Here is a 20,256-nt window from a genome sequence, read left to right as displayed (position 1 = left end):
TGAGCTTACCAGGAATGGGGTGGATCTCTGCTGTTGAGGGCATGGCTAGACACTTTGGGCACGCACAGACACGTCACTGTTGCACAACTCCTCACTCAGATGTGGACAAAGCGGTTGCAGGTGGCGATTAACCCTTTCCCGTTCTCGATGACGTGCGTCTATGTACGTGTACGTCATCAGTTTTTCTTCCAAATTTCGTTTACGATTACTCACGTGTACGTCATCGGAACGAAATCGACTATGAACGGAATTTAATCGATTCCAAACGGAATCGGAAGCAAACGGCCACGCGGGAGGGCTTGTGGCACGTTTTGGGGCCAGCTATCATAGAGTTACTGTCTGTTTTTTTCGGTGAAGTCACATGGGTAAAACATTAAAATAAATTAAATCACGACGTTTCCGAAGCAACACAAGCCTCCTTGACGACGGAGGCTTGTGTTGCTTCCGAAACATGATTTAATTTATTTAGAATTTTTTACCTACGTGACTTTACCGAAAAAACCAAAGACTATGAATCCTTGCAGTCTCGAAAACTTCAAATCTAGAAAGAGTTACTATCGTGTCGCTACAGTTCTCTGCGGTGAGTAACACAAACAATGTCTGTTTACAAACAGCGGCGCTGCACCTCTCGAAATAAACTTAACCACTTGCGCCGTCCGGCGGTGGACGGGACCCACCGCGATGCTTTGACCGTGCGGCTGAACGGTGCGTACCAGCCCTTCACGGAAGCGAACACCCCCACCCCCCCCCCACTTCCCCACCCTGTGCCCGTTGCCGCTCGCAGGCCGAGGACCCCATGGGAATTCCGGGCGTCGCCGAGGCCGTGCCAGAGTCGGGCAGCACCACGGGGATGGTGGCCGGCATCGTGGCCGCCGCCGCCCTGTGCATCCTCATCTTGCTCTACGCCATGTACAAGTACCAGAGCCGCGACGGCACGCCCGGCGGCACGGCCAGCGGCGGGGGGGCTCGTGACGGCGCCGCAGCGGCCACCGCCGGCGGCGGTTCCCCGGCTAAGGGAGCCAAGACGTCGCCCGCACACACTGGCGCCAGCAGCCCGTGCGGGAAGGACAAGGAGTATTTTGTCTGAGGATGGAAGCCCGCCTGCCCGTCACTCCTGCTCCTCCTACTGCCTTCTTGTTCTTCTTCTTCCTCCACTACCCTCCCTCTCCCTTCCCACCATCGGCTCGCTGTGGAATATCCAGGGAATGTTAGGAAGAGTGGGAGGGAGGGAGGGAGGGAGGGAGGGAGGGCAGTTGTGCGCACTAGCAGGGGGTGCCACGCATCGCCCCACTCCCCCGCCCCCACCGAAACTGTCCGTGGTGCTGGAGATGGCCCTGACGTGGGTCGGTGGTGTGCGGCACGCTGAGCGAAGTGGCGGCTGGGTGGCGCGGGCCTGAGATGGGTCAAGAGGTTAAACCAGGCGTGTGAGCGCGACGGTGGTGGGGTAGGGAAGCTGTCACCCATCGAGGGATTATTAAAATGGCACGAAAGCGGTGAAGGGAGCGGGAGTGCGATCGATGTTGTCTGGGTGGCGGAGCTGGGGGGAGATGATACAAAAGGGGGGGGGGGGTGGGGCATGGACACATGCGGGCGACGTGTGCGGCTTTGTCTGATGGGCAGAGTTGGGCGTGAACATTTTGAACGACGACAAACTTTTTGGGGCCCGATTTGTGCGACCGCATGAAGGGCGGCAGGGCACCGGGAAATACCAAAGCGTCAGGTGTCGCCGCAGACGTCAAAAGCCTGAACCCTGTTCTCTCATCCTTCACCGCCGGATGAAGAATTAGAGGCTGGTTCTTTATCGCCGTCGCTGTTGTTTGCTGCTGCTGCTGCTGCTGTTGTTGTTATACGCCGCCACTGATAATACGCGCTGCAAGCACCCAATAACTTGAGCCGGGATTTTCTTTCTTTTTCTCTCTCTGGGGTGGTGGATGGGTGGTCGGTCGGGAGGAATTGGCATCTTTTTTTATTGTTGTTTTTTGTTGTTATTGCGCCTAACGGCACAATCTCAAGAAACACAAAGTGCTGTATTTATTTATTTTCCCACCATATTTGTCTCGGCGTGTTTCACGATGCTTCTGCACCATTCTTGCGCAACCACCAAATCGGCGTGGTTCATGAAGGCAATTTGGTTTTTTTTATTTTGCACGGATGAAATCACTTTATTCTTGCTCTGTCGTTCTCACCTCTCAAAGCCAAACGTGGTGCATCATTCAACGTCGTTCATCGTCCGGCCTCTCTCCCCCCACGTCCCTTTCTTTGGCAATGCACTAGCAAGGCCGTAGGTGACGATATGTTGACTACCTCGCCTGGTATGCAGGTGGTCGTGGGTTCGACTTCGACCCTGCTGTATTTATTTGGAGTTTGCATGGTCTCTCTCTCTCTCTCTCCCTGTGGTTGCGTGGATTTTTCTCCAGGTCCACCGGTTGTTCCCTCCACACATTTCGTATCGACATCACGCGTTTCGAGTGTTTCGCTGCGATAAAATTTCCATACGACGATGACGACGAGCCACTTCGCTGAGCTATCACTTGTGGCCAAGTCGCTTCTGAAAAAGTGCCACGTCGCTTAGTGGGCCTTTACCTGGTATAATACAATAAAAATATTTATAGTTTAGTTTTAAGTGCTAGAGATACAGAGGGCGTGCTTGTGCGTGCCCGTACCTGAGCAGGTGTGTGCGTGATTCGCATACCAGACCGCTACCCGGTGTTGCGATTGTGCGCGGGTAAACCACGTGTGCTTTTTGCTCACACGGCTCCGATTATCACGGTTGGCTACGTACGGCGCGGAAGAAGATCAACATACACACATACATACGGCTGGTGTGTGTTGCGTACACACATCCGTGCCTATAAATGATAGGCGGTGCTGGCCAATTGGGCCCCCCCCCTCCCTCATCAGAAATTATGTTTTACCCCTCCCCCCTTTCAATTAGTAAATTCCCGAGTGAGGCAGAAGAGATAATGTACAGACAAGAGACAGAGACGTAGAGAGATGAGAGAGAGATGCAAACAAGACAGAGATGTAGAGAGATGAGAGATGCAGACAAGGCAGAGATGTAGAGAGATGAGAGAGAGATACAAACAAGACAGAGATGTAGAGAGATGAGAGAGAGATACAGACAAGGCAGAGATGTAGAGAGATGAGAGAGACGCAGACAAGGCAGAGATGTAGAGAGATGAGAGAGAGATGCAGACAAGGCAGAGATGTAGAGAGATGAGAGAGAGATGCAGACAAGGCAGAGATGTAGAGAGATGAGAGACGCAGACAAGGCAGAGATGTAGAGAGATGAGAGAGAGATGCAGACAAGGCAGAGACGTAGAGAGATGAGAGATACGCAGACAAGGCAGAGATGTAGAGAGATGAGAGAGACGCAGACAAGGCAGAGATGTAGAGAGATGAGAGATAGAGACAAGGCAGAGATGTAGTGAGATGAGAAAGATGCAGACAAGGCAGAGATGTAGTGAGATGAGAGAGATGCAGACAAGGCAGAGATGTAGAGAGATGAGAGAGAGATGCAGACAAGGCAGAGATGTAGTGAGATGAGAGAGAGATGCAGACAAGGCAGAGATGTAGAGAGATGAGAGATGCAGACAAGGCAGAGATGTAGAGAGATGAGAGAGATACAAACAAGACAGAGATGTAGTGAGATGAGAGAGAGATGCAGACAAGGCAGAGATGTAGTGAGATGAGAGATGCAGACAAGGCAGAGATGTAGAGAGATGAGAGATGGATGCAGACAAGGCAGAGATGTAGAGAGATGAGAGATGGATGCAGACAAGGCAGAGATGTAGAGAGATGACAGAGATGCAGACAAGGCAGAGATGTAGTGAGATGAGAGATGCAGACAAGGCAGAGATGTAGAGAGATGAGAGAGATGCAGACAAGGCAGAGATGTAGAGAGATGAGAGAGATAGTAACAAGATAGAGATGTAGAGAGATGAGAGAGAGATGCAGACAAAGCAGAGATGTAGTGAGATGAGAGAGAGATGCAGACAAGGCAGAGATGTAGTGAGATGAGAGAGATGCAGACAAGGCAGAGATGTAGTGAGATGACAGAGATAGTAACAAGATAGAGATGTAGAGAAACGAGAGAGACGCAGAAAAGACAGACAAGGCAGAGATGTAGTGTTGGTTGGATTTTGTATGCAAGTGGATGTGAATTCTGTGCTGATATTTGGCGAACGCCTGGGGGCTTTATTTGGTCTTCTCCTGAATCTGGGGTCCACCCTGAGCCTCTTGGGGACCCCGCGCTTTTTGCTTGCGGTTTTTTTTTTTCTCCAGCAATAGCGCCCGCCATCGACTGCGAGGTTTTGCGCGTATGACCCTTTGACCCCGTCCTCTGGAAGACTTGAGCTGTCGAGGGGATGCAAACACAAATTGCCACGCGCTTGCCCGTGGGCACTGATTGATTACCTCATCAGACAACTTCGCATTGCGGCAACAGCACTCCCGCCAATTTAGGCAATCCCACCGAGCCAGTCAAATCGCTCCTACAAGGCCTCGGCCATAGATCAAAATATATTTTGCACAAAAAAAAAGTAAAATAATAATAACGCGCGCGCGTTTGTGCGCGTTGTGTGTGCGCGCGTGTCTGTGTGTAGGTGGGGAGCGGTGGTGTAGCGGTTAGCACCACGCTGCGCTACGAACCCAGCAAACTCGGGTTCGATTCCCGCTCACGGCCTACGCCGGTGACGATTATCTGAACCGGTCCTGGGCCTCCCCTTAGGTCGACTCAACCTCGAATGAGTAAGCATCGCCACTGGGGAGACAAAGGCGGCCGGGCGTGGTGCTGGCCACCCACCTCCTCGTGTGCAGTGCCGACCTTCATAAGTGCTCGCTAACAGCACTTGCCCCAACAGTCAGTTACAGGCTATACGGGGTATCTTTTTCTTTGTGTGTGTGGCTATTTTCAGATGTGCGACACAATCCTTGACAGTAATTCCGAACATTCTGGAGCACACTATTTAGGTCATCTTTTCATTATTTTTGCAACAAAATAATTTTTTTTTAAATCCTCAATTCTACGCAGCAGACTGCGCTCTCCGTCGTCACAAGACAAAGTATTATCGCCTTTGGATATTTAGCGTAGTCAAGACCCTTTCTTCGTGTTTGGAGATCAATCCCATGGAAGTGGCATATCAAAGGGAAATCTCTGAGATTTGTTTTTGATAGTTTAACATGTCGGCTTTCGCGACCGATATCATCCATAGTATCGTTTTTTTCTGGGCTTAGATCGTGTAAATATATCAATGTGTCATTAAACCCTCCACCACCTGACACGGCCAATCAGTAATGTTTGTCACGTGAACAGAACGTGGCCAATTTGTTACTAGTACAGCAACACCGGTGTGTTGGAAAGCAAAGCCACAACATTTACAATCGGAGTACGACGTTTCGCCAGTAATTACAATTAGCATCATCAGGCGACAGCCAGATTTTAAATGTTGTGGCTTTGCTCTCCAACACAACCGGTGTGCTGTCCTGGTAACGAATTGGCATGTTCTGTTCACGTGACAACCCTGTATCGTTTCGTTGTCAATGTTCTGAAAAGCGTCGCTGAGGCTCGTGGCAATTTCTTTCTCTTTCTTCAGGAGTTTTCAAAGTTGTGTGGCAATGATGCTTCTTACAGGGTGGCCCAAAAGTGAGAACACGAATGGTTGTTTCATTTATTTTAACACTGGCATTAAAGCATTTGAATTGTTATGTTTTAACACGAAGTAGGCTTTCACGACCAATTAATCCATAATAGAGGTGTTTTAGGTGATATCGCGTTACTATAAATGTGTCGTTAAACCCGACACTGCTTATCGCTTGCTTAGAGTGTGCTTACAGCTCATAATAGTGGCGGGTTTAACGGCACATTATCTTTTTACGCGATATAGCGCAACAAAAAACCTCGGCCATGTTATTATTTAAGTTAATATTGAACCTTTATCGTTATTAATATCACGGGGTTTTTTTCTTCAATTTTCAGATAAAAATTTTAAAATGGAAAGAAAATTGACCAAAGACGAACGAGTTCAATTCGTTTCTACGTGTGCTAAAGAAGGAAGCTGTAATATATATTTTTTTAAGTGTTAAATTAATTTCAAAAGGGAACTCATGCGTGCATTCGTGTTAATGGAAGCCAGTTTTAGAACGGTTGTTAAATTAAATGACATAACCCTATTTGATGTGTTAAAATAAATATAACCGTGTGTGTTCTGACTCTTTGGGCCACCCTGTAGATTTCAATTTCTTCCAAGTGACCTCTGCGGCACACAACACTCAGATGGGGGCATCACTTTCCCACTCGCCTCTGCACGTGACAGTGAGATTTGTCACGTGACGGCCAAACCGATAATTTCATTCGCAGAGCTGGAATTTAGCCAAAATTAAGTGCAGAAACAATTTGAACGCGATTGCTTTTTTTAATTCGCTGTGCAGTCATTGTTGTACCAATAGCCCCAAGCAACGAAAACACATGTCATTATATATTGCCTATATATATTCAGATGTGTCACATCCGTGACAGCTTTACTGACAATAGAGGACGGGATTTGGGTCATCTTTACCCAAGGAAAGCTGGGTGCGTTAGGGGATGGCTCACGGTAGCCAGCCGTGTACCTCCGATTAGCACGGTTGGATACGTACGGCGCGAAAGAAGTTCAACAAAACTACATGCATACCTCCGATTAGCACGGGTTGGCTACGTACGGCGCGAAAGAAGTTAAATGGACACACGTACAACTTTCACCAGCTGCTAACTCCCAACCAAAAGGATGATCATAAAGACCACGTCCAATTAATCACCGCCACATTAATTGACCTAATGTCCCAGCACTATACTGATTGTAGATTCTGCCTGGAGCTTCGTTTGTGTATTCAAACTTCGTACATTGAATCACCTATAACGTTAGTAGTATGAGGATGTGTTCCCAGCCTTTGTAACTTACCATTTAATGCTATAAACACTTAATAACTTTTTTTGCAATTAAATTAATTATTGGCCACTAACGATGGCCTTGGCTAAACCGCATTTCCCGGGGAGAAAACGCACGACCATGCAGAGCTCCGCACAGATACATTCAATAATCCCTTGCTGTACCGCAATCTTCTGGCCACCTCCCAGCCCAAGCCTGCAACACCTGGCAATCCCAGGTCACCCTCCCATATAACTATTAACCATGCTCAATGCCGCTTAATGCGATCGGACGCATTAAGAGTGAATCGGTTGTTGGTATGATCTTTTTTTTGACGTGTCTCCATACCTCATCTTCGTCAGCAGTTCCGAGGACAGTGGTGGAATTTCCAATCGTGCACAATAGCGACCGGTTTACGCACAAGACAACCCTCGTTGGCTTACCCAAAGTATGAACGCCGTGGTATGCAATTTGGATTTACATTGCAACTAAATGCAACTGCGTCCCGAGATGCGGCTCCGCACAAGCTGACTCTGTTCGCAATATGGATCGAGGAGGCTTACGTATAATCTGACCTTCTTATTTGGAGGGATGAGTTCTAAATAACGATTGAAATTTTTTTTTTACTTTCCTAACAAGAGTTCTGTTTGCTTGAGATCACGACCGATGACAGTGATGACGTTGTTGCTAACGTACGGTGTTTGTGCGCCATGGGGGATGAGGAGGTTCTGGAAGAGGTGCACGTGTCTCCGTAGGCTTGAGATCATTCTCAGCGACAGACCGCGCGTGGCATTGCGCATCCCAGCGGACGGGATTGCTTGGGGTCCACGAAGTCGCGACGGAGATGGCTCCATCGTGGGAGGCAGGGCGTCTGTTTGCCGTCGCGCGACGCAAAGCAAAAAGAAAACAAAATCGAACCTAAATTTTTATTTAAAATTTGAAAAAAGTGGCGGTTTTTCCTGCCACTTTTTTCAAAAAATTTTGCTGTGGATTTCACACCTGATGATGATTGCTTGTGTTGCAGTGGAAACGTCGTGATAATTTTTACTGTTTTATATTTTTATTATTTTATTATTTCCCTTCTACGTGACTTTTCCCAAAAAGAACCAAGAATATAAAAATCGAACCTCTCTGAAAGGAAAGTCACCAAAAACATTGCTTCTTCGCGAGACGTTCCCCGTGGTGGGGGGGGGGGGGGTCCGCTTCACGTACACCTTGAGCAAGTTTCAGTTAAACGTGTGGCGTTTAAATCTTTTGTCCTATTGGGAAATTCATAAATGGGACTTGCCGTCGTGAGAAAGCCCCCCGCGGGTGCTCGCGTCGTCTTGGTCGTGTGCGCATGCCTCATTCCGCATCCTCGTTCGTCTCCTGCGAGCGCGAGGTGGTGGAAAGAGAGCGAGCGAGAGGGTGAGAAACCGAATCGAACGAAGGGGGGTGGGGGGGAGAGTTGCGGGTGGGGGGGAGTTGGGGGTGAGGGGGAGTTGGGGGTGGTGGTGGGGGGGAGTTGGGGTGGTGGGGAGTTGGGGTGGGGGGGGAGTTGGGGGTGAGGGGGAGTTGGGGGTGGGGGTGGGGGGGGAGTTGGGGTGGGGGGGAGTTGGGGGTGGGGGGGGAGTTGGAGGTGGGGGGGAGTTGGGGGTGGGGGGGAGTTGGGGGTGGGGGGGAGTTGGGGTGGTGGGGAGTTTGGTTGGGGGGGAGTTGGAGGTAGTGGGATTTGGGGGTGGGGGGGAGTTGGGGGTGGGGGGAGTTGGGGGTGGGGGGGAGTTGGAGTGGGGGGGAGTTGGGGGTGAGGGGGAGCTGGGGGTGGGGGGGAGTTGGGGTGGGGGGGAGTTGGGGGTGGGGGGGGAGTTGGAGGTGGGGGGGAGTTGGGGGTGGGGGGGAGTTGGGGGTGGGGGGGAGTTGGGGTGGTGGGGAGTTTGGTTGGGGGGGAGTTGGGGGTGGGGGGAGTTGGGGGTGGGGGGGAGTTGGGGGTGGCGGGGAGTTGGGGGTGGGGGGTAGTTCGGGGTGGGGGGGAGTTGGGGGTGGCGGGGAGTTGGGGGTGGGGGGGTAGTTCGGGGTGGGGGGGAGTTGGGGGTGGGGGGTAGTTCCGGGTGGGTGGGAGTTGGGGGTGACGGGGAGTTGGGGGTGGGGGGGTAGTTCGGGGTGGGGGGGAGTTGGGGGTGGCGGGGAGTTGGGGTGGGGGGGAGTTGGGGTGGCGGGGAGTTGGGGGTGGGGGGTAGTTCGGGGTGGGGGGAGTTGGAGGTGGGGGGGGGAGTTGGGGTGGGGGGTAGTTGAGGGTGGGGGGCAGTTGGAGGTGGTGGGATTTGGGGGTGGTGGGGAGTTGGGGGTGGTGGGGAGTTGGGGGTCGGGTGGAATTGGAGGTGGGGGGCTCGCTGCGTCACGTGAGAACGAAACGGCTTCAGGAGTAAAACGTGCCGCTGTTCGTTCTAACGGCGCAAAAGAGTGCGCGTCGCCCCGAGCGCGGGATTCCGAATGTAACTTTGTCCCGCGCGGATTTCTCTTTTTTTATTCTGTCGCGTTCGCGGCTCGCGAGGACCGACTCCGTACAGAACGCGGTCCGCGCGATCTCACGCCGTGCCGGGATTCGAGCGGCAAGTCTCAAAACTGGACACGAGCTTGCCCGCACTTGGACCCCGCACCTTCTGAGTTGGCGGAAAAGGTTCAGCGAACCCAGCTGGGCATAAACACGCGCGCGGGGCTTGCCCGCTCACGTCTCTCGCTTCACGGCAAGTCGCTGCGTCCCTTGCGATGTCGTTGTTGTTGTCATTATGCTCCGCCTCCAAACACAAAGGACTTGAGTTCGTCGTCGTCGCCATCTTCATCATCGTCAGCCGTGATCTACCCACTGCTGGATGGAGCCCGCACGCCAACGACGCCGTCCCCTCGCGCCGCTCCGGCGGGTGGCTCCGAAACGTCGGGACGCCGGCAAAGGAAAGGGGAGGGGGAAAAAAATGGAACGATGGCTCAAAAGTACGCAAAGAAGCGTGCGGAGCCACGGACTCGAGTTAGTGACGCGCGTGGCGCTAATGCAACACGTCACACCGATGTTTGAATGCACATTTGTCCGAGCAATGCCCAGTTTGTGTTGTATTTGTATTTTTGAAAGCCCGGGGGCAAATGATACCACTACCTGAGCACCACGCGGAGCCGCACGCTGCTCAACGGCTCTCGTCTCTCAAGCGTCTGAGGTCACGCAAACACACACACACACAAACTGGACGGTATCGTGCGGAGGGAGGTCAAGCAGGAGGGAGGAAGAGGAGTAGGGAGGAGGAGGACTTCACATCGCTGACAGAGAACCGGGACTTCACGCAGAATGCCGCGGGGAGACGACCTCACGAGGTGTTCCCCCGGGGAGAGATACCTCAGCGAGGAGACGATCCTGGGAGAGAGAGAAAAACAACAACAACAACAAACAAAGCAGAGCAGGTGGCAACTCGACGGTCAAAACCACACGGAGCGCTCCTTGATAGACTTTGTGGACATTTTACAACCGGATGATTATTTTGGTTGTTGTTGTTGTAACGGCCTGCCCTGTGGGTCACAGCGTAAGGACCTCGGTTTGGCAGTGATCCCTTACGGAGTGTTTCCCACGCAGGTTGGACTCCCACCTTGCGCGCACAGACAGAGAGAGAGAGGAAGGGGGCGCGAGTGTTGTTAGATGCGAGGAATAACAATCTCTAGATAGGAAGACAAAAGAAAAAGTCCAATTGTTCTTGTAAAATTTGGATGTGTGTGTATATATTTAACAACGTGGTAAACTTTAAGTTGTGTTTTGAAAAAAAACACTTTCAAAATATACGCTACTCAATCGCTTTTCAGACTACAACTTTTGAAATATAGCCTTTGGTAAGACAAATGCTACTTTCAGTTATTGTATATACTGTACTGTACCACTTTTCTAAGTCTATAGCAATTGTCCTATGGATAAACTGGCCCCGCCATGTAATCGTGGAATTGCCACTACTTAGTGCTGCCACAATGCTCACTTGCGCAGGGGAAATCCTAAAAATGGTGTATTCTTCCGCGAACCACCTTGCTTCTCAAACACACAGCAATCTTAAGAACATCCTGTATATACCACAACAACTGTAACATTTCGAAACTTACATTTACCTCTAAATCAGTGAGGAATTGTGAAGCGTTATCCTCACCGAGGGCTGAATTTGACTTTAAAATGCCTTGGGCAAGCAACTACAACATTCACTTAGAGGGCAGCCACGCGTATTGGTTGCTGCATTGGTCCATTGCCAGTGACAGAAGTGACTGAACCCGACGTTGAAATTACACCGCGGTTAGTTCATAGCTGTCAACCCATACGATTTACCCGCATTCTTGTACAGGGAAATTGAGTTTTCAGGTCCATACGGCGTACAGCCGTTTCAATACGGGCAACAAATTGTGTATTTGTTTGTGTTTCTCCCTTGTGATGGGACTTTGTAGGATGAACGTTGAGATTTGTCAGGGCACGGGGTGACCAATAAGATCTGAATTGGTCTGTAATAAGGTAGGCAGCACTGATAAGGGGTTGGCAGGTACATTAGTTTAACGCATAGGCTTTGGAAGACGTCTTCACAATTCTGGCAAAATTGGCCCGATGAAGCTGGTTGTAATCACCAGCGAAACGTCGTACTCGAATTGTAAATGCTGTAAATTTACTCTCCAACACACCGGTGTGCTGTTCTAGTAACGAATCCGCACGTTCTGTTTACGCGACAAACCTTACTCGTTGGCTGCGTTGGATGGTGGTGGGTTAACGACGACACATTTATATCTACGCGATCTAACCCAAAACGCTTTATTGCAAAGTATCGTTATTATTGCCGTTGCACTCGTTTACGTAGCGGGGTAGGAGACTCGACACATTTGCAAACGTGAATAGACTTGATAATTGTTTTTTAACCCTTCTATCTGGCAACAAAACTGACACCTTTTTACAAGGAGTCATGTTTGCATAGACCACAATACCTGCAGTCATAATGCAAACAAAAAACATAACTCTGATAATGTATGCGCTGTCCTTGAAGTTGATTGGTCCACACCCGAGACAGCTTTCCTTAGAGCCTAGTCTCACATGGGTTGGACCAGATGACGCCACAAGGCGCACAACTCAAAGACAATGGAAAGCTGTCTCGGGTGTGGACCAATCAACTTCAAGGACAGTGCATACATTATCAGAGTTGTGTTTTTTGTTTGAAGTATGACTGCAGGTATTGTGGTCTATGCAAACATGACTCCTCGTAAAAAAACGGTGTCAGTTTTGTTGCCAGATAGAAGGGTAAAAAAAAATATCATATTTTTTACTGGCAAATGAGGTTCCAATGGTGAACAGATTTGTGGTGAGCACCGCGGACGGGGGAGCCAGTGTGAACCCACGTGGGAGCGATTCAATGGGGAGGTGCCGGGTGAGCCGAGCAAACTCCGGCCCTCTTAACACGTCTGAGAAAAAAAATGAAGGGGGAACAAAAAAAATGATGTTTTTTTTTTATCATAGACGGTGGTTGTTGGCAGGCAAAGAAAAATCCGTGTCCGGGTGCGCGATATCGCGCTGCGAACACGCAAGTGAGGGATTTGAGTATCGTCCTCGAGCTGGTTGGAAGCAGTCGGCCAGGCGCGTTTTGGGGAGTTTGGGTTGATTCGATTGGCGTCACGTGTGACCGGGCCTCCCTTTTAGCCACGTTTTGCCCGGCTCTTTTACAAAGAGAGATCCGTGGTGCGTGAAATAAACCCCGGGGCTCTCAGATTTCTCCCCCCCGCCCCCCACCTTGCTGTATTTTTTTCAAAAAGTGTATTGCTAACGAGACGACTCAGGTACACACACGAAAGGATATGAAAGGAGGTTTACACCAGCACAAACAACATGACGGATTACAGTGCCATTTCCCTTGGATTTAAAAATAATAACAGAAACGAAACAAAAGCTCTAGAATCTGGAGTTAACATTTTTTTTTATCTCTCATCTGGTATCCACTGCTGATTACAAAACCGTGGTGTATTCTTAGGTTTTTTCGGTAAAGTCACGTAGGTAAAAAATTTAAATTTAAATTAATAATCTCTCTGCCACCGCCCCCTCTGCCTATTTAAGGCCACTCCACAGAGACGATCTCCCTCTCTGTACCTGTGTTACTTCTCTCTCTATGTATCTTGGTGATATCTGTCTGCTTATATGTCTGTCTATAGTTTTTTCTGGTTATAATTTTTTGTTGCTATTTCATTTATACCTGATGATGATTGCTTGTGTTGCAATCGAAACGTCGTGATTTTTTTATTTTATTTTACTTTTATTAATTTTAATTTTTTACCTACGTGACTTTACCGAAAAAACCTAAGAATATGAATCCTTGCAGTCACGAAAGCTTCAAATCTAGAATTAAGACCGTGGTGGTTGGCATGGAATGCCGTTATGACGCCTGCTGGTCGGATTTAGCACGGCCCGTTCATTCAAACGCCATAACGTGGGGTGGGTGTGTGGGGGGGGGGCATTGAGATGAAAATGACGACGATTTCATTTTTTTTACCAGTTAAAGGCCTACTGAGCTATATAGCTCCATTTTCAGAAGCGACCCAGCCACAAGTGATAGCTCCACGAAGTGGCTCATGATCGCGTGCAAATTGATAGCGACCAAATACTCCCAAAGCGTGATGGTTGATTCTAAATATGGAGGGGGAAACCCGGAGGACCTGGAGAAAAATCCAAGCGATTACAGGGAGAGAGAGAGAGAGAGACACGCAAACTCCAAATATACAGCAGCAGGCGTCAGGGTCGGGATCGAACCCACGACCTCCTGTATACCAGTCGAGGTAGTTAACATCTAGCCACCGTGATGATGACAGAGACACGCAAACTCCAAATACACAGCAGGACTCAGGGTCGGGATTGAACCCACGGCATCCTGTATACCAGTCGAGGTATCTTCTTGGTTCTTTCGGTAAAGTCACGTAGAAGGGAAGTAATAAAATAATTAAAATTAAACATAATAAAATAATTCTCACGACGTTTCGGCCACAACGCAAGCAGCCGTCCTCAGGTGGAAACCAGGTCTGTCGAGGCGACAGCGTCTGAATGAGAAAAAAAAAATTCCAGTCGAGGTAGTTAACATCTCCCAGTCACCGTGACGATGAGACAGAGAGAGATACGCGCATACTCCAAATATAAAGCAGGGGTTTCGGGATCGAACCTACGACCTCCTGTATACCAGTCGAGGTAGTTAACATCTCCTAGCCACCGTGATGATAACAGAGAGAGATACGCGCATACTCCAAATATAAAGCAGGGGTTTCGGGATCGAACCTACGACCTCCTGTATACCAGTCGAGGTAGTTAACATCTCCCAGTCACCGTGATGATAACAGAGAGAGATACGCGCATACTCCAAATATACAGCAGGGGTTTCGGGATCGAACCTACGACCTCCTGTATACCAGTCGAGGTAGTTAACATCTCCTAGCCACCGTGATAGTGAGACAGAGAGAGATACGCGCATACTCCAAATATACAGCAGGGGTTTCGGGATCGAACCTACGACCTCCTGTATACCAGTCGAGGTAGTTAACATCTCCTAGCCACCGTGATAGTGAGACAGAGAGAGATACGCGCATACTCCAAATATACAGCAGGGGTTTCGGGATCGAACCTACGACCTCCTGTATACCAGTCGAGGTAGTTAACATCTCCTAGCCACCGTGATAGTGAGACAGAGAGAGATACGCGCATACTCCAAATATACAGCAGGGGTTTCGGGATCGAACCTACGACCTCCTGTATACCAGTCGAGGTAGTTAACATCTCCCAGTCACCGTGATGATAACAGAGAGAGATACGCGCATACTCCAAATATACAGCAGGGGTTTCGGGATCGAACCTACGACCTCCTGTATACCAGTCGAGGTAGTTAACATCTCCTAGCCACCGTGATAGTGAGACAGAGAGAGATACGCGCATACTCCAAATATACAGCAGGGGTTTCGGGATCGAACCTACGACCTCCTGTATACCAGTCGAGGTAGTTAACATCTCCTAGCCACCGTGATAGTGAGACAGAGAGAGATACGCGCATACTCCAAATATACAGCAGGGGTTTCGGGATCGAACCTACGACCTCCTGTATACCAGTCGAGGTAGTTAACATCTCCTAGCCACCGTGATAGTGAGACAGAGAGAGATACGCGCATACTCCAAATATACAGCAGGGGTTTCGGGATCGAACCTACGACCTCCTGTATACCAGTCGAGGTAGTTAACATCTCCTAGCCACCGTGATAGTGAGACAGAGAGAGATACGCGCATACTCCAAATATACAGCAGGGGTTTCGGGATCGAACCTACGACCTCCTGTATACCAGTCGAGGTAGTTAACATCTCCTAGCCACCGTGATAGTGAGACAGAGAGAGATACGCGCATACTCCAAATATACAGCAGGGGTTTCGGGATCGAACCTACGACCTCCTGTATACCAGTCGAGGTAGTTAACATCTCCTAGCCACCGTGATAGTGAGACAGAGAGAGATACGCGCATACTCCAAATATACAGCAGGGGTTTCGGGATCGAACCTACGACCTCCTGTATACGAGGCGAGGGAGTCAACATGTCCCAGTCACCGTGATGATAACAGAGAGAGATGCGCGCATACTCCAAATATACAGCAGGGGTTTCGGGATCGAACCTACGACCTCCTGTATACGAGGCGAGGGAGTCAACATGTCCCAGTCACCGTGATGATAACAGAGAGAGAGATGCGCGCATACTCCAAATATACAGCAGGGGTTTCGGGATCGAACCTACGACCTCCTGTATACGAGGCGAGGGAGTCAACATCTCCTAGCCACCCGGGCGCCACAAATGCGAAGGGCGTTGTTCTGGGTGCGTGGGCTCAACGCGGAGCAAAATATTAAACCCGTTCCTCATTTGCTTGGAGCTCATTTGCCCGTGATGAATGCGGCCCACTTACAGCCCCTTCTCCACACACACCTCCGTTTTTATTTATTTTTTGCGGTGCAAAACAAATTGGTGCTATTACCACGTTTGTCTATCCTCGCAACGGTGTTTGGGTGGTGGGGGGAGGTTGCGAATCCGTGTAGCGGTGGATGTCGTAGTAACAATAGCGATCGGCAATATAAGATAATGAATGTTTGTAGGGAGAGAGAGAAAGAGAGAGCGAAAAGAACTAATGAAGAAATAAGTTAACCCTCGATCACGAAAATGTTTAAGCAACGATAGCAACAACAGCAACACACGACTGTAATTCACACGTGGTTTGTTTAAACGAGACACTATGAAGAGAATTGATATGACGGTATAGTTGTACATATTTAATTATTGTTAGAATCAATATATCCAAGGCGACAAAACGGTTTGTGCTCTCGACTTTTTAAATAATGTTGCTTGCTTTCCTCTAATCATCAGTCACACAACTGTGCTTTGACTGTGCAAGATACATCGGTTCAATTTAAAATTGGGCAGTACCTGCCGGTTATACCGGGTTATCAAATGCAGTGAGTTTTTTGTTGTTAGTCTGATCAAGAAATGCGATATTTGTTCTACATTTCGACTGCATTTATTTTTTCAATCTCCTGCAGTTCCACTGACACCATCAGCACCGTGCCGCGAAACGAAGGCATTCGTGGCAGCAGGCAGTGCACCACCCAGTGTCAAAGAATAACCGCTGAAGATGTCATCGCAAGAGCAGCTTCTGATATCGTTCAAGTCGCTCTCGTTCGTCCGTTTCTCAGTGCGCGTGTCCTGGTGAAGGTCGCGGTGGCAGCAGCTTGAGTAGTGGTGGTCCACACCTCCTGTTCCCTCGCGACAGACTCTAGGACTGCTACACTATACACTACACTATACACTACACTATACACTACACTATGCACTACTATACACTACACTATACACTACACTATACACTACACTATACACTACACTATACACTACTATACACTACACTATACACTACACTATACACTTCACTATACACTACTACACTATAGACTACACTATTCACTACACTACTAATCACTACACTATACACTACACTATACACTACTACACTACACTATACACTACTACACTATACACTACTACACTATACACTACTACACTATACACTACTACACTATACACTACACTATACACTACACTACTACACTACACTACACACTACACTATACACTACACTATACACTACTACACACTACTACACTATACACTACACTATCCACTATACTATATACTACTATACACTACACACGACACTATACACTACTATACACTACACTATACACCGCTACACACTACACTATACACTACACTATACACTTCACTATACACTACTACACTATAGACTACACTATTCACTACACTACTAATCACTACACTATACACTACACTATACACTACTACACTACACTATACACTACTACACTATACACTACTACACTATACACTACTACACTATACACTACTACACTATACACTACACTATACACTACACTACTACACTACACTACACACTACACTATACACTACACTATACACTACTACACACTACTACACTATACACTACACTATCCACTATACTATATACTACTATACACTACACACGACACTATACACTACTATACACTACACTATACACCGCTACACACTACACTAATTTTCACTACACTATACACTACTATACAATACACACTACTATGCACGACTACATTATACCCTACAACACTACATTACTCCACACTATACACTACTACACACAGACGCTAGCTCTTCCTGGGGTAATTCCCAGGCGTTCCCAGGCCAGCCGAGCGACATCGCCCCACAGGCAGCAGCAGCAGCATCGTGCCCTGGGCCGACCTCGGGGTCTTCGCCCAGTGGGACGTTGCTGCTGCCAAGTAGAGTTCAATGGGGAATCTACTGGGGGCATCCTTTACCGGGAGTCCCTACCACCTCAACCTGGCTCCTCTTGAAGTCACTTTCATTAGACTTATTTCTTGGCTTTGTTTTAGGCCGCTACTCGGAGTGGCTGTTCTGGAAAGGGACATTTTATTGGTGTAATCGGCGTGAGCATTTGGACATCTGGAAACGTGCGCGGTGTAAGAATGCAGCAGCAGCAACAAGATGTGATTGGTTCTTTCGGTAAAGTCACGTAGATAGAAGAAATAAAAAAAAAATATGTAATAAAAGAAATAAATAATTCAACCACAAAATAGAAAGAAAAAAAGTTACAATTTTAAATTAAAATAAATTGAAAATAATCAAAGCAAAAAACCCACGACGTTTCGATCGCAACATAAGCGGTCTTCATCAGGCGGAGAGAAAAAACAACAACAACAACAGTCTTGAGGTCTCCTCCATAAGATGCTGTGACGTCACCATATTTGCTGAGCCCCCCCCACCTTATCCCCCTAAAGTCAGGGTAGTTTGTTTTATAGGATCTGTTTAAAAGTGAAACTTTTTCATGAATAAAATACAAATATAAAAAGTTTTTGTTTTTGAAGTGTGTGCGGGAGGGTCAATGTACATGGGGCAGTGCAAAAAAAAAAGTGTTCATATTGGGGGGAAATAAGTTAGATAACGTAAATTTGTTACCCACATTACGTTCTTTAAAATTATATGCTCCGGCGTGTGTGGCGTGTCGTGGGTTCTGTGCTGGAATGCGACGGTGACCGTGGAACAAACAAAATAAATGAATACAAAGAAAATCGGAGAAGCCCGTGATCAAATCAGAATCGAGAATGTGTTGTGGGTACTGCGGCAAACGGTCGTGATATCATCCTTCCGACTATAAGGTGGCGTTTATTGTGCACTATTTTACCACGTCAATCATTGAAGTAATCTTGCCCCGAATACAAGTGGTTAAAAAACTGAATGGCATCATCACATTCATAAAAGCTGTTCAAATTTGTGTTTATCAGAGCATGCAGTTGCACGTACGTCTACGATTATACATATTACCATATTCTCCAGATTATAATAAGAAGCAATAAAGTTACACAAACCTAGTATCACAGACAAAGATCGCCCGCATAGGCTTAACAGACTTGGGGCAAGTGCTGTTAGCGAGCACCTATGAAGGCCGGAACAGTACACGAGGGGGTGGGTGGCCAGCACTACGCCCGACCGCCTTTGTCTCCCTAGTGGCGACGTTTACACACCGCATCATACACTCATTTGAGTGCTGAGTCGACCTAGGGGAGGCCCAGGACCGGTTCAAATAATCGTAACTGGTATTGGCCGTGAGCGGGAATTGACCTCGGATGGCCGGGTTCACTACGCAGCGCGCTAACCACTACACTACCGCTCCCCACTCACAGCAACAACCGCCATTCGCCACTAAGTGGCGGTGACGTCACCACGACACTTGTGCCAGGCCATGTGCACCTTGAGGCCACGTGAAGTGTCGAACGCCCGCTGGCAGGAGGTCACGGGCAGACCCAGGTGCCACGGGTCGACTGACCGAGATGACCGAGATGACTGGCGCATACACCAGACATTGATCAGTGGATGATGTACATTGAACTTTTGTAAAAACTGACACATGCAGAACTCCAAAATGCTCTGCGTATCCCGTTTTTACCGCGACAAAATAAAAAAATCGTGATTGTCCAATTATAGATACCCCATTGACATCACCAGGCGAATTGATTGTTATCAAAGCGATGGCTCCGTATCTTGCAGAGGAGAGCGTTAACAGATTTAGCTCGTGCCTTGCGATTGGCGGTTGTCTCTATAATAATATATCTTCTCTTATTTTAGTGGGGCGTCTGTAAACGGACAACACTTGTACATTACAATGACTTGCAACCACCACACACACAAAACGTGACATTTCATGGAAAGAAATAAAATCTCACAGCACCAGAATCGGGGAGGACTACACGTAACTACATCATTGTCTTGAGTGGACGATTATTCCGCAACTGACAAACACATGACCCATGGTTCCACCGCTGGCTGAGAGCTGTGAACATGTAACGAATCTTTTACACCATTGGAACCTCATTTGCCAGTAAAAAATATGATAATTGGTCTTTTACCCTTCTATCTGGCAACAAAACTGACACCTTTTTTACAAGGAGTCATGTTTGCATAGACCACAATACCTGCAGTCATAATGCAAACAAAAAACATAACTCTGATAATGTGCACTGTCCTTGAAGTTGATTGGTCCACACCCGAGACAGCTTTCCTTAGAGCCTAGTCTCACATGGGTTGGACCAGATGACGCCAAAAGGCGCACAACTCAAGAACAATGCACCATCAGAGTATGAGAGCTCGGGGTAAGCATTTACACCATTGGAACCTCCTTTGCCTTTGAGTTGTGCGCCTTTTGGCGTCATCTGTTCCAACCCATGTG

At 48.3% G+C, this 20,256-nt stretch overlaps 1 protein-coding gene across 1 annotated transcript in view; it reads left to right on the top strand.

The window, feature by feature from the left end:
• LOC144734590 (neurexin-1-beta-like) overlaps window positions 1-1,087 on the top strand; it is a 530,465-nt gene extending 529,378 nt beyond the window's left edge. The window contains exon 8 of the mRNA XM_078616842.1: window positions 785-1,087. Coding sequence (XP_078472968.1) covers window positions 785-1,087 — 303 coding nt within the window. The remainder of the gene's footprint in view (window positions 1-784) is intronic.
• The last annotated feature ends 19,169 nt before the right edge of the window (window positions 1,088-20,256 follow it).

Source organism: Lampetra planeri, chromosome 52 (genome assembly GCF_965212315.1).
Source record: "Lampetra planeri chromosome 52, kcLamPlan1.2.h2, whole genome shotgun sequence".
In the NCBI taxonomy this organism is placed as follows: Eukaryota; Metazoa; Chordata; class Hyperoartia; order Petromyzontiformes; family Petromyzontidae; genus Lampetra; species Lampetra planeri.
Note: the sequence above shows the minus strand (reverse complement) of the source record. Positions and strands in the feature narration are given on the sequence as shown.